An 18,733-nucleotide genomic window follows, 5' to 3' on the forward strand; every position below is an offset into this window, starting at 1 on the left:
TCTTTTTGGGTGTGTTTTTAATGCAACAGTTATGAGCCCGGGAGGAATTACCAACCGAGATTCGATCAATTGCGCCTAGGTTTGGATTCTGGGCAGGGAAACCTGTAACTTCCCTTGTATTGTTCAAACCACATAATAACAACCTCCCAAAACGTTTGTATACGTAAACAAGTCACGATTTGGTAGGGTGTACCCGAAGGCATAATAAGCCGTTTGCACAAAAGAGAGATAGATGCATTCCGCTGCCGCATTATAGGTGTTATTGGTACCGCCAGCGGACTGGGGGGGCATGTTGCAGGCTATGTCTACCGAAGTCACTGGGATTAGTCATTGACGGGAGCTTTCGTCTTTTGGCTGTGTTTTTAGTGCAACAAAAGGCGTTTCGAAATATACACCCGAAGTGGCCGACCGACAGCCGACCAACCCATCTTGTCCTTTCACATACGGGCCGCCTGCCAATGCCATGAACATTTCCAGCCTTGCGAACCACGTTCAACACAGCAGTTTTGCACCCATCTCGTAAGGCTTACTGCCCGGTGTTCCGTGGTCGCGATGACGAAACTGCATGAAAATGTCATGTGAAACTGGGTGATGAATTGTTCCACACCAGGTCCATGTCTACAAAGTGTCGCATCTACAACGCCGTCACGCGCTGCTAGACCATGCTTACAGTACCTCGGGTATTCGAATAACATTTTACCGAAGGCCGGGTGGTCTCCAGGCCAGGAGTACGATTGCGGTACTTGTCCTGATTGACGAGACTTGATCAAGGTCTTGTTGATTTTTCTTCCTTACGGCCACGTTTGCCTCAGGTCGTAGATCTCACATTCTGGAGCAGACCCCATTCGAACCGTTCGGCCGGACCGCCCGAGGCACATGAACAAGCATAGATGTTCATACTTTGAAATCCGCTTTTCCTTGTAGCTCTCCCGTTCTCATCATCATCATCATCATCATAATCATGCAACGATTTCAGATCGGATTGGTTCCCAAGGTATTATAAATCCTCGGGTCTTCCGGCCAGTGTCGGCGCGTCCTGGGATGTGGTCTGGATGAATATGTATGATCTGCATTGTCACCCGAACAAAGTTGCCTTCCATAGACTTGGCTCTTTTCTTATTGCGGCCCCGAGGAGCCGGGGGAGCATGGGTACAAGTCCGTGGAAGCTCTTACGTAGTACCGCGCGGTTACAATTTCATCTCTGGGCCAGATCCAGACAACCTCCAGAAGATCCAATCGAGTCGACGCCCCAATGGGTAATCGACGTGTGGAGCTGAAACCCGGTAAGCACCACCAAGAGACAAAGCTTCTTGGTAGTAACTTTGGGTCCTACAGCCTCAGCCTCAGCCTCGGTCCCCAAGTGCACGCAGCTGAGGTAGTTTTTTCCAACAACAGTGCCCCTCAACCTCAGGCTGTGGCGTCAAAGGTCATGGTCGGCTCTGAGGCCGCCACCATGCGTCATAGTTTGCACCATGAACCATTAGCATGGACATGCATAGTAGATAGAGAAGACTCGGACCGGGAATATTCGACTACGCCTCGTAGCAATCTCGAAGACGATTAAAAGTGATTGGTCAAGCAAGAACTTACTCAGTGGTAATGATTTGCGTTCTCGTGTCATGCATGCGCTTCATAACTCGCGCGAAGATCTCGGCATCGCTCTTCAATTTGCATTAGAGATTTGATTGGAGCTTAAACCATTCAGCATGAATGTTCAGAAATACGAGTTGCGCCAGATTAAATGAAGTGCCAATTTGTGGACGACATGATGACGCATCAATCCCGCCAAAATAACCTCTCCCAAAAATTCAAGCCAGTGGCATGAGCTGAAAGCGGCCTAAGATAATTTGTGTATATACTTTCCAACGGATAGCTGTTCAGCCGTTGGACGGATTTCGAACAGAATCGATGCGAGTTCCCCAGGTGCGTTGAGATGACTCTTTGCAGTTCCATCCGGTGTTTCATGGGTTGGACAAAAGGTTTGCCGGGATGTTGCCACACACTGGAGACATATCGGACGGTGGGTGGCATTTTGGGTTCGCCTCCGTTTCATGAACCTGGGGCGCCTTACTCGGGTGATGGGAATAGCCACTGGAATTTTATTACATTGTCTCCAACTTCCCCCAAGTTTTTCTTTTTTTTTTATTAAAACCTCGGAATGCACTCATTCAAACTCACGAACTGTCGCCAGATTGGAATGTTCGAAATAACTCCATTCGACAATCACAATTCACCATGAAGGCGACCATCCTTACACTTGCTGCGGCAGTGGCCCCGGTGCTGGCGGGCGTACCACCGGCGGAATTCAAGTTTCCCGAAGCTGATAACGAGCTGGGTGTGGCATTCACATGGAGCGGCCAATCCAGGACCGTCTCGGCAGGCCAGCTGTTTGGCAGCAACAGTAAGCCGACCAAGCAACGATGCATCATCTCCGGCCAATCCCCTGCAGAAAGCTAACCATTCAATCCCCCGTGGGAAAAAAAAGTCACCAGCCAGCAGCCTCAGCTTGCGGTTGATCAGAAAAAGTTCAAAGCCCTAGCAGACTACAAGGGCGAATACATGATCGTCATGATCGACCCGGACGCGCCATCACCCGACAACCCACGGCTGCGCTCCATCCTCCACTGGTTCCAGGCCTCAGTCACGGCCCAGACCACCGTGGCGTCCAACAGCACCCTCGGGGGCCAGACGGCACTGCTGCCCAAGGCGGGAGCGCAGGCCCTGGCGCCGTACGTGCCGCCCGGGCCGCCGCCCACTTCGTCAGCGCACCGCTACATCATCTACGCCTTTGCGCAGCCGTCCAACTTCAGTATGCCGCGGACTTTTTCCAATTTCAGCGCCACGAACCGCGCCGGCTTCAACATTGACAACTTTGTCCGCGACGCCAAACTCGCCAAGCCGCTGGCCGCCGAGTACTTTTATGTGTCGCGCCAAGCCAACGTTCCCGGCACCTTTGTCGACCAGCCCGGCGGCTCGTACCCCGGCGGCAACGGCAACGCCATCTTCACGGCCAACCAGACGAGACCCTCGGGATCGAGCAACGGCACGACCCCGGCGCCGACGAAACCATCCGGCGGTAGCTCTAGTGGTGGTAATACCGTCGGCAGCGGTGGTACCACCTATACGCCGCCATCGGTGCCGGGCAAAGCGGCCGTCAAGCAGCCTGCTGGTCTGGGTGCTTTGTTTGGAGCGGGGCTTGTAGTAGGACTTACTATGTTGTTGTAAAGGAGTCTACACAAAATTGTGGAAACTTTTTTTTTTCTTTTTCGGTAGTATATTTTAACAAACAAACAAAAAAACTAATCTTGTTCTTTTCACCAACCAATTTTTATTTTTATTTATTTTTATTTTATTTTTATTCACAGTAATTACTTCAATGCTGGGCGTTTTTTTCGAAGGCCGCGCCTTGGCAAAAGACAATTCCAGATTTGAGATCCTTTTTGTTGCTGATTATCCAACACGTCTGCGTAAATCCCAACGCTGCATTCTCCTGGTCTTTGAAGTCGGCCACTTACTATTGCACGCTGTTATGGCTGTGGTATTGGTTCTTCATGCAAAGGGCTTTTAAGCGACCGGCACGTTACAGGTGCCCAACTGCCATTGGTTGTTTTCAGCAAGTGTTGTGGTGCGTGAGATTATTAAGCCCCTGGGAAACACAAAAATAGTTCCATCCCTTACTGGATCAAATTGGGGCTCCAGCGGACCCCAACCAGGGGCTGAGCAGCAAAACAAGCACAGGGCAGGTAAGGCTGATGGGTGGTTTTTGGCCTGTATTATCACGCATCAACAATAGAATTGGAAGGGACTTGGGATGAACAATTTCTATCGGAAGAGCGGTCCGGCTCACCCGACTTCGTTCTAAGGATGATGTTATTCTTTAATTAATGATTTCATCTTATTAATTCTTTGGCTGCAGTAGGGTATACAAACAGTCACTCTTTGTTGATTTGCTGCGCGAGAAATGTCAAGGCTAGGAGTTGCCCAAAGCACCCTGCCATGCCATCATGTAGATGGCTAAGAAACCACTAAATCAACCGCCATTTGAATTCATTACTCGCTCCAGCACAGGCTAAGTGCCTATAGCTAATTATTTCACCTTGCGTACTTGGTTTGGTTGGTAGGAGGGAAAGGTGACATCGCGTCTTCCCTCTCAACCGTTGAATTCAAATTCCGGGACGACAGTCAGCCCTACCGGATCAAATACAGAAAGCGGGAAGGAAGCGGGAGGATGTCACGAACCTTGCACATTTTTGTCTTACATCTGAACGAGTTGAATTATTTTCGAACGTTCGAGACCTTCGGAGACAGTACTCCGTCTTTACTGGCGGGGTCGTTGCCAGTCCAGAACAGACTCGTTAGTTGCGATGCTCAATAAGGTAAGCAAACAGTGAGGGTGAAGTCTATTTCAGGCCTTGGGCACGTGCTGTCCCTTCAAGCGAGTTTCGAAGCGAGTGGTGGCTTACTGTCTGAAGCTGCGGAACCAAAAGCAGCCCCCAATCAGAGAAGGGATGGCGAAAGCTTGGATGAAAAGCATTCGGCCCCACACCACACATAACGAAACAGCGCTTGGCAGCAAGTGTTACACTGGATCTCGCAGCACCAAATCACCAAGAACATGTCGACTGCTTACTGTGGACCTGACAATGTATAAGGAAACAAGTTCCCACCCAAGCCTCATGGGTTCCAATTATTACCCATCCTACAAGCATAGTTACAGCAGCGATCAAGCACTCAAAATAAGCTTGTGTTCCTCTCTCGCGGGTCAAGGAAGCTGTCTATCTAATCAGTTGGTTGGGCTTGTTCCGGGATTCCCACCTCAGTTGCACAAGATCGCTCCTGACCATCATCCCCATCTAGGATCCCACAAAATCTACTCGTCTGCTCCTTTCACTGACCAAATCCTTCTTTCACGCTTTCGTTCTTTTCCACGCTCGGATGCTTAGCAGAGGGTGTTTTGTTTCACATCCCAGATAAAGGCTACAATAGAGCTGCTTTCCATGCATTCTGGTTTGAGTGTTTTCTGAATTTGACGGCCCCGTCCTGCGACTAGACTAGATCAACAGAAGACCTGGCCAAACAAGGACATCATCTCCCGCACACTTCATCACCGCCGAAACCATGCAGAGCATTACATTTGCCGCTTTCCTACTGGCAGTCGCCATGCCCCTGATCGTGAAGGTATTTCTCCGGCCCGGTCATAGCAAGTCCCTATTCTCCTCACTGCCATCCTCGGTCAGACGCTGCATCCGCTTTGTCCAGCTCCTTGCTGGCGGCGAGCAGCAGCAGCAGCAACAGCACCGCGGCGGCAAATTCCCGTCATCCCCGTTTCTCGGCTGCAGCGGTGGCGACGGGGAGGCGCCGCAACGGGTGCAGCAGCGAGGCCGCCCTGTTCGCGCCGTTAGCTACAGCAACGATGAGTACGCGAGGACACTAAACGCTGACAATGACCTATCTCCGCCAACCAGCCTGGATGACCTCCTGCTCCGGAACATCAGGGGTGGCAGCAGACCTCCCAGCCGCAGCGGCAGCCGGCCCTCGAGTCGCAGCAACAGCAGACCCCCGAGCCGCAGTAACAGTAGGCCTCCTAGCCGCAGCGGCAGCAGACCTCCCAGCCTTGGCGGCATGTCGCCGCTCCCCTCGAAGCCGACCCGTCGCAATTTTCTCCGCAAGTCGAGCTACGACTCGACCCACTCGTGCGCTGCCGGTGTTAACTCTGCCTCCTCGGCGTCCGCAGTGACCGGTAGCACAAGCGCAGTATTTGATAGCTTCGCCATCGGCCTTGGCGGTGCTTGCGACTTTGCCCCGCCCTCGGGCAGCGACTACTCCCCGCGTGGACGTGGCCGGACCCAATCGTGGAATGTCGTCGCGGACGCCTTGAGCAGTAGCAACAGCAGCAGCACCTCTCCAGCTAACTTGACCATCCTCGAGGTGAGGGGTGGCATCGTCTGTCAGCGGGAGGTTGACGACGAGACCGGCACCGAGGGCGATATGGGCGTCGGTTCGGGTGCGGGCGCGGGCCAGGCGGCGGACCTCGTGGACCTGGCGGCAGCGTGGGCGTCCTCGCGCGGCGTCGACACCAATGTCGGGCTCGAGCACTTTGAAGCGAGGTCGATGCTGGGCCGCGCCATCCGCAAGTTCAAGGCCAAGTCGCGGCGGCTGAAGCAGATGGGCGCGCGCGAGCACGTGGTGCGCGAGGCTCGCGAGAACTGGGCCCGGCGCTCGCTCGAATTCGAGGCCGATGAGTGGGCCGCTGCCGCTGCCGCCGCCTCGGTCGTCACCAGCCCGAGGAGCTCCATATCGTCCGACACCGCCCCGCCCACGACCGTCTACCACGCCAGTGTCCCTGACGCTGCCGACCCGACCGTCCTCGAGGCCGTGGTCGAGCTGCCCCACCTCGAGAAGACGCCCGTGCTGCGCCCGGCCGAGTCCATGGACAGCCTGGCGCGCGACGTCGCCGCCCTGTCCGCCGAGAGCGAGCTCCCTCACTCGGTCAAATCAGCAGCGGCTGCGGTCAGGCCCGTCTCCCGCGGCAAGGCGGGCAGCAAGAGCACGGTCGGGAGGCGCCTGAGCACCTCGATCCGCGCTTTCAGGAGGCGGAGCAGCAGCAAGCCCGAGAACCGCAAGCGGGCCGGGTCGGGCTCCAGTGATTCGACCACGATCGGCAGGCGACGGACCATGATGTCTTGGGGCAGGGCCAAGTAAAGGCTCTGGTGTGATCCATGCAACTGGTTAAATTGTCCTGCGTACTACCAGTCTCATCTCGGCTCGTAGCGAGGTGCCATCTGATAATGCGGACGGTACTAAATTGCTCGTTTAGACCGAATAGTCCGATATAAATCCCTTTCTACAGTGGACTGCAGGCAGGCACCATTGCACGGTGTTTTCTGCAACCCACAAACGAGGTAGCCCAAACACAGATTGTTTGATATCCATGAAACCTGTTGCCATTGGCGACGGCCATATAACCGTACCGCTTTTTTTCAATGGTGGCTTCACAATCCTTTCTCTGCGGTCTGGATTTCTTCGCGATATCCACCAACATAAACTTTTTTTTCTCTCTTATCTTTCTCTACTCTTTAGCATGGCGTGGCGTTTTAAACAAACAAAAATAAAGGTGGATAGTCAGTTTTAGCTCTAGTATACATGTTTCTCTAACGTACGACAAAAGTTTCAAATGCAAACATTAACAATTAGTTCCAAGTCCAAGTCTAGATCTAGACTTTAGTTTCAGTTCTAAGAGGTTCCATGCATCAAACTAGCCTGGAGACTCTTTGTCGCCCGTGGTGAGTCCCACTCGAACGATTGAACAGATCTCGCTCGGGGACATGCCAAAGAAGTCTGCGCCGTGCTCGCCAGAAGATTGTATGCAAATTGTAACTGAGCCCAAGTTTTCTTTTTTTTTTTTTTCTCTCCCCGGGGGCTTACGATCAAGGCAAGGCAAGTAGTGATCACTAGGATGATGCCAATGACAAGTTGTCTATCAATCGACTGAATACTGAATCTAACAATTCGGTGAAGAGGCTCTGTTGCCAACCAAACTACAACCTGATCACCGCCAGTCATATAAAAAAAAAAAAAAAAAAAAAAAAAAGGGCCGAGGGGCTCTTCCCTCACCGTCTCACCTCTAGCCCAAACGTCCCATGGCTAACGATCGACAGAGACCAGAATAAATGCTCCCGACCGAGACATGGCGATCAATTTCCTCAAGCGAGCAAGCCCACCGACGGGAGATGGCCTCGAAAACCCACACTCACGAGGTAAACAATCCTTCAAAGGCTGGGGTGGAAAATACGGAAAAAGAGGTTTACGTTTACGGGCTTGTACCGGACTGGCATTCGACAGTATATGCTGGCCATTTGCTAGAGTAAGCATGCGCCGTCGTTATACGATGCCTAGTAATTCCCGTAAAGCTCTGCCGGTGGTAAGTTGGGCCCAAAGAGGTAGTTGGGTTCGGGTTTCCGTGTTTGTGCCTTGTTGGGACAGGAGAGATTCAGATGACAGGATTCATCGTCACCCCCTTCGCCGAGTCATCGCAAAAATCTTGGCTTACCACGTCGGCGGTACGCTTGCTCGTGATCAAGGTTCTTGTTTGACGGACTGATTGGTTCCCATCGCACCGAAGATTTTCTTTTGCACTCCCTGCAAACGAAGTTCAAACATTTGTGTCGCAAAATTTGGCGTCGGGAAAAAGTTCGGCCAATAATTTGCAGCAAGACCTCGTAAACAATTTTCCAGCGCCCCTTTTTGCCCAGCAATCACTTCTTTCTAAAAAAAAAAAAAAAAAAGTAGTCAAAGCGGTGGGAACAAAAGAGATAAGAAGAAAAAGCACGAGTAAAACAAAGACTCAGCGTAGTAGGCTCCCTTCACAGAAGCAAAGATAAAGACTCATTTTTCATGCACAAGCTTTTTGGCACTCCGATGCCTGCAGACAGCAGTACCACAGTAAAATCACAAATGAACATGGATGTCTGCCTCGGAAATACGCGACAATACCACATCGCGACCCAAAATGTGCATGCGGCTGAAAGCTGCAGGGCTTACTTACTGCGGAGATTCCGAGCCCTGGTTTTCCCTGTTTGCCAAACCAAACCGCATTGTATGATGGATGAGATGCAGGGGAGGGAAAAGGCATGAAACCATGAAAAACATGACAAGAGAGCATTGATTTCCCCGAGAAGAACAGACAGTAGTAGTAAACTGTAGTGGGAAACTGTTCATTGCGCGCGAACGATGATGTGATGCTGACTGGTTATGACAGGGAGGGGAAGTTACCCATGTGATTTATGCGCGCTCAGGCACCTTTAAAAATTCCAAGGTCGGCGCTAAACCAAATGCAGGAAAAGTGGGTAAGGATGAGCTCAGCCTTTCGGGCTGAGCAGAAAAAAAAGAAAAAAAAGAAGCAAAGTTACAGCAAAAGCATCGAACCTACCTACCCTTTATTTAATTGGCCCCGGCTCCTGCCATCTTGGGAGGTTGTGGTTTTCCCCTGCGACAGGGACGGGGACAGGTGGAGATATTTTAAGGAGCAACCACTATTTTGCACCTGCCAAACCGCCGAAAAAATAAGGGTCGCTTTGACTTATACCGACAGATACAGACAGGGTTCTCCGCCGGGGTCCGAGTCGCGCGGACGTTGTACCCTGTGGCGGATTCTCTTTGCAAATCATCATAAGCTCATCAAGATATAGGAGCAACAAAGAGCGTTCTCGAGTAAGCACTTTCTTTTTTTTTTGGGGGGGGCTCAAGCCAAAAGACCTTTTGCCCCTCCAGGCCGTGGAGATTGGTAGTGATTTCTTGTCTGTGTGGCCACCCAAAGACAACCCTGTCATCATCGGCCTTTTTGCAGGATGAATGGAGCTACGAAGCGCCAAGTCTCGTAAGTCTTTTTGTTCTGACCACCACCACAACCACCACCAAATGAAATAAAACGAAGTTGCTTGGCGTAGGATGCCTGCTCAAAAACCGTCGTGCTACTGGGCAGCCCTCGTTGCTTGCTGCGATTGATTCAGATTTGATTAATGCCTTTGTTTCTTTTTCTGGTTTCTGTGTGTTGCTTTCCACGGCCCTCTTGGTGGGTTCCCCTAGAAGCTGTGACAGGAGAAAGAAGTGATTAATCAAATGCTTAGCCTGGCTTACCCGGTGGGTTGCGCTGCAGCGAGTTTTTCTATGCATCCTGCAGCGCCACATCGTGGGTCTTTGGCTTGTGATCGACCAACCACGGTGCGCGCGCAAACCCTCGAGTCGATCCAGTCGCAACGCAAACGCAAATCATACCGATGGTCATGGATTGTGACAAAGAAGTGATGGTGTACACTTGACTGACAGCGGCAGGATTGGATTCTACTGTACCGTACGGGAGTTTCTTTTTCTTTTCACTTTTCTCTTTTTTTTTTTCCACAAGATTGAAAAGATGCACTCATGGCTGGCAAGGATTGTAGTTTTTGGTGTGGCAGTAGTGCGAGGGGAAAGAGTCTAGCAGTGTTCGACTCATGTTAGTTACCAAAGTGGGCAGTCTTACTATCTTTAGCTGACTGCAATGGAAGGTAAGAGTTTTCTCTGCAGACTAAGGCACTTACTTACATTGCCGACACACCTAAAGTCTGATATGGATACCCTTCCTTCCGAAAGCCTGGGTGAGATGCGCTTGTACTGCAGGTAACATGCGGACCAAAAAAAAAAAAAAAAAAAAAAAAAAAAAAAAAATAGCTCTTTGCTATCGCCAGCCCTACCTATACTTCCTACCACACCACAAAGCTTCCATCTTAGTCTGCACCTGCCCGCCTTGACACTGCAAGCTCATCATGCAGGGGTGTAGTTCATTAACACTTGAAGCCGTAAACAAGCCGTGTGCACTGTCGACAGACGTGACCGGTGCAGGTCCCAGCCTCTTACCCGACTGAGCCCATCAAAACCATCTCCATCCATCGTTCGTTTTCGCCCATCTTTCAGGCTGTCATGTTGGCCACCACAGTCATTCTCAGCCTCTCGGCCGACTGACCTGACTCTGTCACTCATTTTATTAAGACGCTCATTTTTCAAATTTATTTTGTTTCCTTTTGTTCATTTTTTTTTCCCCTCTCGGGCATAATATCCCGGTTAGATCGGAACTCCGTTCAGGTTCCAACTGGCCTCAAAGCAGCCCTGTCCCAACACGTTGATCCACTAGGTGCTTGGCAGATGTCTCGTCTCCGCAAGATGCACAAGGGCTGTGTCCGCTGAACTACCAATGCACGGCGCCCTTCACTGCTATCGACTGTAGCATTTGAGACGAGGAGCGTGGGAAAACGGAGGGGCTAGAGGGTGCATATAGGAGCTGCTTGTCAGAGTTTAATCCTCGCCTTTCTTGTGTCTGTCCGGATATAAATCTCCTTAGACATCCTGTCCACCCTGTCCAGCCCTGCTCGACATCGACTCAAAGAAGTGTTTCGTGCCTTGTCTGTCTTTATCGCAACCACAACAATTCAACAACAGAAGATAGCCTTCCCACGACGAGTACCAATACCTCATTTCCCCTGCAGCAGCAATACGCCAACTGAAGCTGCGCTTTCTACCGAACAACCCCTGCTGATTGGTACCAAGACGCCAAGGTAAATAAGCAAAAGACAGTCAACGGCCACTTGCGAGGGAGAATACTACCCTCCCCCTTGCAGACAGGTGCTTGGGATACAGCTTGGCATCACAGCTACACGAGCTCCGAGCTGTCGGTAGCAAATACGCCAGCCGACAAGACTTTGCGCCGACTTTACTAGGGAGGCTCTGCTCAGCCTTTTCTTGGTTTTCGGCTAAAATTTAAAGGTTGCCTTTTCCAGGTTCACACCGCTTCTGAAGGCCTTCTAGATTCACTACCCTATTTTGATTTATTCTTTTTTTTTCCTTATTACTACACCACTTTCGTTCTCCCAACCAGGTTGCCGTTGAGCTCAAGGCTCACGCGCCGTTACACTCGCTGAAGTGCCACTATTCTCGAGGTCATTTTGGATACTCGCCATCTACATTCGCTTACTTTCTCTGAGGGACTGTGATAACATCGACTCTTGTCCACATATCACGACTATTCACTCGCTCGAGGCGGAGGAATAATATCTATTCATCCACCATCACTATACACAGCCAACCAAAACACGATGCCTTCATCAACGGGGGTAGTCTTCACAGCCTCGCTGCTGGCTACACTAGCCGCATCGTCACCCCTTGCCGAGCAACAGCCGGCCGGCCGCCTGGTCCCCCGCGCCATGGCACGACCAAAGTTCAGCAACGTCCCCTACGGCCAGCAGCTGAAGTCTTGCGTACAGCCCAACATGATCGCTCTGACGTTTGACGACGGGCCTAGCATTTACACGGCCCACGTGCTTGACCTGCTTGAGAAGGCCGGCAACCTCAAGGCGACCTTCTTCCTCAATGGCAAAAACGGCGCGAACGGCATGGAAAACTCGGCCGTGTCGTCGGTCTTGAAGCGCATGCTGGACGCCGGCCATCAGGTGGCAAGTCACTCATACAGCCACAAGAACTTTGACGAGATCTCGGCGGACGACCAGGCACAGGAGCTTCTGCTCAACGAGGATTCTTTTGTCAATCTCATTGGCATGGTCCCGACCTACTTCCGCCCTCCGTTTACTGCCTGTGGAGCCACATGCCTTGCGACTGCTGGCAAATTGGCCTACCATGTTGTAAGTTTTTTTCTTTTTCTTTTTCTTTTTGTTTTTCTTTCTCCCTCTCACCTTTTTGTTTTTCGTTTTCCTCCACACAAGGGTGCGATGGCTTGCTGGTGTTGCAACGCTGGCAAGTCATTGATATCTGAAACGGTATTACTCGAGGCGGATTCCCTAAAGAAAGGAAAAAGAGGAGGGAAGTAAGAAACCAAAAAAAAGAAGTAAAACCAAGAGAGGGGCCAAAAGAATCAAGACTTTGAAAACCCACCAATTAGAGTTCAACCAGCTGACTTTCCATGTTCTCATCACCCGCCAGACCGATTACGACCTCGACACCAAGGATTATGAGGGCAACCTCCAGGCGTCCAAGAACAGGTTCCAGGACGGCATGTCGCAGGCGCCCAAGTCCTGGGTGGTGCTTGCGCACGACATCCACGAGCTGACGGCCAACACCATCACGCCCTTCATGATCGACACGGCCAAGTCCAAGGGCTACAAGTTCGTCACCATCGGTGAGTGCCTGGGCGACCCCAAGGAGAATTGGTACCGCGACCCCACCACCGGTCGCGCCGTCGCCGCCCTCGGCAGCAACAACGTCAAGCCGCCCGCGCCCACCAGCAGCTTGACCGCCTCGACGACATTCGCCATGACCACAGCTGGCAGTCCGTCGTCCGAGAGGCCGACGTCGACCCCAAGTGCCGTCAGGGCGGGCAACAGCAACAACAGCGCTTCTTCAGACGTCTCGAGAACGGGCACTGCGAGCAGCCCGTCGTCGACAACCGCCGCTTCTTCCCAAGAAGGCGCGGCTGGTCGGGTCGGCTTCGGCACCCTTTTCGCTTCTGTAATGAGCGGAGCTGTGGCATTTGCTCTCTTGATGTGATGAAAAAAATAAAGAAAACCCCCCATCAAAGAGCAAAATAAACATAGCACCGAAAAAAAAGTATAAAAAAATTTACAAAAACCTTGATGGCTAGAAAAGGTATTCTTGTTTTTCTTTCTTGGACAAACTTCTTTTTTTGGATATAACCTTTTTTTTTTTACTTTCTTCATTGCAGCTGGCTAGAAAGATGAGCCGGCCTTTTAATGCTATCCGGCGCTTTGGAGATCGTGTTGTTTTTTCAGATGTTCGGCACTCGGCGCAACAAAGGACGATGAAATGCCACGACCACGCGAGGAACGGGGGCTGTCTCGGGAAGACTGGAGGGATGGTTGAGCTGGACCTTGGGATGTGTGCGATTGATACCCGGAGACTTTCGGCTTCTTATTTGCTTTCTTATATATATTTTTTCTTTCTTTTCTTTTTTTTTTCCGGAAGGGATAACAGTACAGCGCAGCGAGTTTTGATATCGAGGAGGAGATGAGAGTGAGACTTCCTCTCTTGCTCTGTTGGTATGTTCCTGTTTCTGATAGAGATACTTTCGGTTTCGACCGTTTTCGCCTTTTTGCTTCTCTTTTATAGATAAAGGGGCCCTTTTGGCGGGGCGAGATTGGTCTCTTCGGGACCAAGTGGGCTTAATTCTGACTGTTTTCAGCCATGGTTCGTTCTTTTCAGGGTCGCTTTGCCTGTTGGTTCTGTTTGTGGCCCCTTGCATGCGATGGCGCAGGTGTGATGGGGAGGAGGACACACAGGCGATGTGGGCAGTGAAACCTCCCAACACTCGAACCTCGTCCTTTCAGGATGTATATTCTTGCGATCCACAGTTGGGACGCTCGTTGGATCCGAGTCGAACCGCGTCACCAACTGGGTAAATGCTCACCGCTTGCATGGTCCTTGGCGCAGACGCACATGGAGACAGACGCCTAGGGAGAGGGGAAGAAGGATGCCGTTATCATGATCTGGGCTGGATATCTAACTATCTACAGGCAGCAACGAGCGAGTGGCAATGTCGTTTTTATATTGGAGACGAACCGGGTCAGAATCGCCAGGAGGATCCTAGTATTTCTCCGTTGCTCGCTCTCTGGGCTGGGCTCGGCCTCGAATCGACCCATCTCGGTCTGGGCACAGCTTCGCATCGAATGCGCACAGATTTAAGCCCAACAACATACGAGCTGAAGAACACGAGACGACTAACTGCCCCTTGGAATTTTTTCTGATTCGGGGAGTTTGAGCGGGTGTTTATTAGGCTTCTGGGCGGTTCCTGCTTTTCTTTTTTTTTTCTTTCTTTCGTAGCAGGTACATGGCAGAGATCACCCACTCCAACGCCCACTATGTCTTCCAGACGGGCTTCCTCTTCTCCAGAAACGCCGCCATGCCCTCCGTCGCATCGGCTCCCCTGGCGTGCAGCGCCATGACGTCCCCCGCCCACCGCAGGGCGTCCTCAAGCCCATCGCCTCGCTCGCGCATGCCGACCTGCGTCCAGTACGCCCACTTGGCCAGGGCCCTGGGCTGCGCGGGCTGCGCGGCCATGGCGGCTGCGACGGACGCGAGGCGCTCCTCGAGCGACGCCTCGTCGCCCGGCACAACCTCAACGGCGCCGGCAGCACCCAGCTCCGCGGCCGGCACGGCCTCGCCCGTGTACAGCATGCGCTGCACGAGACCGGGCGGCAGGCGCCGGGCGAGAGCGACGGCCGGCGACGTGCAGGGCAGGCCCAGGCCGGCGCCGGGGAGCTGGAAGGCGGAGCGGGCCGAGGCGATGGTGACGTCGGCGGTCAGGGCGAGCTGGCAGCCGGCGGCGGTGGCGAGGCCGTCGACGGCGGCGACGATGGGGACGGGGCTGTGGCGGATCAGGGACATGAGGTCCGCGCAGAGGGCGAATGTCCTTCGCACGTCGGCCGGGCCAAGCGACGCCAGCTCGCCCAGGTCGTGGCCTGAGCTGAACACCTTGCCGGCGGTGGAAGGGCGGAGGATGATGACCGAGGGGAGGCTGCTGTTGTTCCAGTCTGCGGCGTTGACGAGCCAGCTGTGTGGGCCAGAGTCGTTTTCAGCGGTTGTTTGGAGGATTTGTAGCAGGGAGGGTTGGAAAGGTGGTAGGGAGAGTGGCTGATTCGTCTTGGGCGGGGTGAGGTGCGCCGTCAATTGGGCGTGGAGCGACTGCAGCGTCGCCAGGCTGAGAGCGTTGCGGCGGGCTGGGTTGTCGATGAGTAGATAGGCTGCCTTGGCTGGAAGCTTGGGGAGATGCATCTTGGGGTTTGTGATTGTGCTTTTGGCGTCGCTTTACTTAGCACTCAGTTTGGTGGTTTGATTGAAAGTAGTGCTACAGATATGAGTGATGTTTGTTAGGCGTTTGCTCCTCCAAACCGTCCCTCTTTTCGTAAGTTGATATGTAGTGCAGTGTTTTGTTGATCTCATGAATAATTCGAGACCAATTGCGGCTGCTGGAGTTAATGAACCACGCGTGATTGAGAAAGCTCGGTGGTCATCTCCAAGACCCTACTTACGCCAGCACAAAGTTTGTCTCCTGGCCCCGCTACGCTTTCAGCTCAACCGACAGGCACTATCCAAAAAACTGGCTTTGTTGATATGTCACTTGAACGATTTACTTCAAATCGCATCCCGAATTTTGATAGCAATTTTGTTTAGTTAGGCTTTTGCGATGGTAATAGACAGCATCACATCTATTGACTATATAGCAACAGATTTAAACTTAAAGAAACGTCTGGCCCTCAACTGGGCGCCAGAATATAGAAAAGAAAGGGGGTATACATCACGGTCGTACTCATGATCAGATCTTCTGATCTTCTGCAGCCTGCAACGCGGTTTAGGTTTTTTTTATGACCTCTTGTCACGTTCAGATGCACTAGGTCTAGCGTAGGAACCATATCCAAAAATTCAACTTGATCTTAGATGGCCCTCTTCTCATCCTCGGCTCCTCCAGTTGTAGTCTGGACATGATGGTTGTGTCTGTCCTCCTTGTAGAAGGGCTCGAGCTTGGCGTTCCTGTCAAAAAGCACCCAACGCTTGAACCACCACGGCAAAGCCTTGGTGCACTGGTACTTGATGAACTTAGAAGTTGGCGACCCGAAGACGTAGTCGAGCTCCTCGAGTGTGCGCTGTTTTGTCTCAGGCACCCAGAGGAAGATCATGATGAGTGCAAGGACGTTGAGACCAGCGTAGAAGCCAAAGACACCAACGACCTTGAACCTGTCGAGCAGGAAGGGGAAGGTAATGCCTGGTTATTTGATCATGCACCAATTAGCTTGTAATCTTCAAGGATACGTCCATGTCGGAGACTTACCGAGAATAGCAGCCCAGAAGAGACAAGTGGCGACGGCAAAACCCATGCCAACCTCTCTGTGCGACAGTGGGAATACCTCGGCACTGTATGTGAAAGGCACAGGGCCCTCACCAGGCGAATAGAAGGCGCCGAAAAGGAAGACAAACAGAGCGACCAATCCGAGGCGGACCCTTGCCTGGGGTCCATCAGGGTCGATAAGTGTGCAGAGACCGGCAGCGAGGAGCGTCCAGGTCATCTGGGGGAAGGTGAACAGGAGGAGCGAGCGGCGACCAAACTGAATGAAATCCAAAGTCAGCATGACTGTTCGTAGGGTGCGTCGCAAGATGCAAGTGCTTACCGTGTCAATGGTCCAGAAAGCCGGGAACGCAAACAGCCAGTTGACCAGACCAAAACCGAGAGAACCGAGCAGAGCCTCGTAACGACCGAACCCCTGAAAATGGAGCCTATTAGTTTTGCAACAGAAACATGGTTGCTGGACGAATCGCCCAAGGCTAGACTTACAGCATCCTCAAACACTGTTGTGGAGTAGAAAGCAATGATGTTGATACCGCACATCTGCTGAGCCAACATGACGGTGAAAGCGGCCAGCGTCGCACGGCGCACACGGGGAATGGTGAAGAGCTCGACGAAGCGAGTGGCATATGTGCTCTTGCCCAAAACCTCGTTCTCAAGCACCAGCTGGGAGTGGATGTAGTATATGTCGCGAGCGCCCTGCACCTTGGTGAAGCGCAGGCGCTGGATGGACTTCCAGGCGTCGGCGTAACGGTTCTTCTTCATGTACCATCGAGGACTCTGTATTGGCCATGGAATGGTAAGTATTTTGTACGGGGATGATATTGGATATAGTTGGGCGTCGCCGGTCCAATAAGAGCCGCGCCAATAGGGGAGAGAAATGTACTGACCTCAGGGCACAGGTAAATCAACAAGAGCAGGGGAACGGCAGGAATGAACGGGGCTCCCAACATCAACCTCCAGTTGATTCGGCTGTCAACGCTGAAAACGGCTACGTTAAACGCCGTTCCAAGGAAAATTCCGAATGCAGTCCACATCTGCCATGACATGACCAGGGCTCCACGGATCGAGGCCGGCGAGTTCTCTGCAGCGTAGATAGGGACTGTTCATAAAAAACGGTACATCAGTCAAAAAACTTTTCTCTAGGATCTTCAAAAGAGTAGTCTGGCTATCAGGGAAGCTTACCTGTAGAAGCCTTGATGCCCATTCCGATGCCCATAAGGAGACGGCAGACCAGTTGCTGTTCCCATGTGTGGCAGAAAGCGGAACCGATGACGGGCCAGAGACAAAAGTGAGCAGATACAAAGATGACACCACGCCGACCGATCCAGTTGTTGACGGGATCAGAGAGCCAGCAGCCAAGCAGGGCAGATCCGAGGTAAGGACCGGCGTTCACCAGGCCTAGGATGATTCGTGAGCTTGTAGAGTCGTCGCCGATCTTGTATTCTTCCTGCATGTAGACATTGGCGCCGTTGATACCAGTCTGGTCCCATCCCTGGACGGCTGCACCCATGGAGCAGGTGAAGATGGTCAGGAAGAGCTTCATGGGCATGCGCCACTTCTTCTCGACCTCAAGGCGCAGGGCGTCCTTCTCCTCGGCGGCCAGGGCATGCTCGCCAGGCAGGTTGTCATAGTTGTCCGGGTCCTGGGCGATGAGAGCGCCTTGTTTGAACACGGCCGTGTACTCGGTGAGACCCTTCTCCTGCGTGAAGGCCTCGACGTCCGCCATGAGGCGGTCGTAGGGGATGCCTGCGAGCGGGTTCTTGATGCGAGCCTCGGCGTTACGGTTGAGCGCCTCTAGGTCTGCGTGGTCGATGTGCTTGGCGCCCAAGCCGGGCTCTGTCGAGGGCTTGCCATTGCGAGGCGCGGCGGCCTTGTCTGAGCCACTGGAGGAGTCGCTGTTTGCTGACTGTAAGTACGTGGGTTCTATCTGACGTTGTGGTCTTTCTTTTTCAAAAAAAAAGCCAACACAAACGAGAACAAAACTCACTTCCGATGAACCTGCGGTTGGATTTCCTTGTTTGCGTCCGACATTGTTGCGACCAGGAGCGCGATATCGGAATATCGACTGCGCAAATCTTTGCAACACTAGCTATGTCACCAGCCTACTTGGAGGATGGGGTGACTTTGGGGAAGAAAGTGAAAGAGAAGAGTAAGCACGACTCAGGAAGCTGGACGCGCCTGCCCTTTATTAGTTTTGCTCGTACGGTGTCTATCGCCCCTCCAAGTCCAGGTGAATGGATAACATGGGTAAGGTAGTTAGTTGCCTTTCATCCCGTTTCCCCATTCTCCTTCACACCTTTCCCCCGCCCCATTTTGCCCTGTCTTTTTCGCCTGCCGTATCATACAATCCTGACCGAACCCCAGGAACCCCAACTTCTCGAGGCAGCACACCAA

At 52.4% G+C, this 18,733-nt stretch overlaps 5 protein-coding genes across 5 annotated transcripts; 3 read left to right on the forward strand and 2 right to left on the reverse strand.

The window, feature by feature from the left end:
* Positions 1 to 2,235: 2,235 nt before the first annotated feature.
* PpBr36_05008 (uncharacterized protein) lies at positions 2,236 to 3,225 on the forward strand (the record flags this gene model as incomplete). Its single annotated transcript, XM_029892166.1, has 2 exons — positions 2,236 to 2,401; positions 2,486 to 3,225. The coding sequence occupies 2 exons, from the start codon at positions 2,236 to 2,238 to the stop codon at positions 3,223 to 3,225; spliced, it is 906 nt and encodes a 301-aa protein (XP_029749001.1).
* Positions 3,226 to 5,118: 1,893 nt separating this feature from the next.
* On the forward strand, positions 5,119 to 6,702 carry PpBr36_05009 (uncharacterized protein; the record flags this gene model as incomplete). The annotated part of the gene is made up of 1 exon (XM_029892167.1): positions 5,119 to 6,702. One exon carries the CDS (start codon positions 5,119 to 5,121, stop codon positions 6,700 to 6,702), a length of 1,584 nt encoding a protein of 527 aa, XP_029749000.1.
* Positions 6,703 to 11,624: 4,922 nt separating this feature from the next.
* PpBr36_05010 (uncharacterized protein) lies at positions 11,625 to 13,029 on the forward strand (the record flags this gene model as incomplete). The annotated part of the gene is made up of 2 exons (XM_029892168.1): positions 11,625 to 12,167; positions 12,466 to 13,029. 2 exons carry the CDS (start codon positions 11,625 to 11,627, stop codon positions 13,027 to 13,029), a joined length of 1,107 nt encoding a protein of 368 aa, XP_029749741.1.
* A 1,326-nt stretch (positions 13,030 to 14,355) lies between these two features.
* PpBr36_05011 (uncharacterized protein) lies at positions 14,356 to 15,270 on the reverse strand (the record flags this gene model as incomplete). The annotated part of the gene is made up of 1 exon (XM_029892169.1): positions 14,356 to 15,270. One exon carries the CDS (start codon positions 15,268 to 15,270, stop codon positions 14,356 to 14,358), a length of 915 nt encoding a protein of 304 aa, XP_029749742.1.
* A 659-nt stretch (positions 15,271 to 15,929) lies between these two features.
* Positions 15,930 to 18,370, reverse strand: PpBr36_05012 (uncharacterized protein; the record flags this gene model as incomplete). The annotated part of the gene is made up of 7 exons (XM_029892170.1): positions 15,930 to 16,258; positions 16,325 to 16,598; positions 16,662 to 16,754; positions 16,826 to 17,116; positions 17,227 to 17,438; positions 17,522 to 18,234; positions 18,327 to 18,370. The coding sequence occupies 7 exons, from the start codon at positions 18,368 to 18,370 to the stop codon at positions 15,930 to 15,932; spliced, it is 1,956 nt and encodes a 651-aa protein (XP_029749739.1).
* Positions 18,371 to 18,733: the final 363 nt, after the last annotated feature.

The sequence above is a fragment of the Pyricularia pennisetigena genome, chromosome 6 (assembly GCF_004337985.1).
Source record: "Pyricularia pennisetigena strain Br36 chromosome 6, whole genome shotgun sequence".
Lineage (NCBI taxonomy): Eukaryota > Fungi > Ascomycota > Sordariomycetes > Magnaporthales > Pyriculariaceae > Pyricularia > Pyricularia pennisetigena.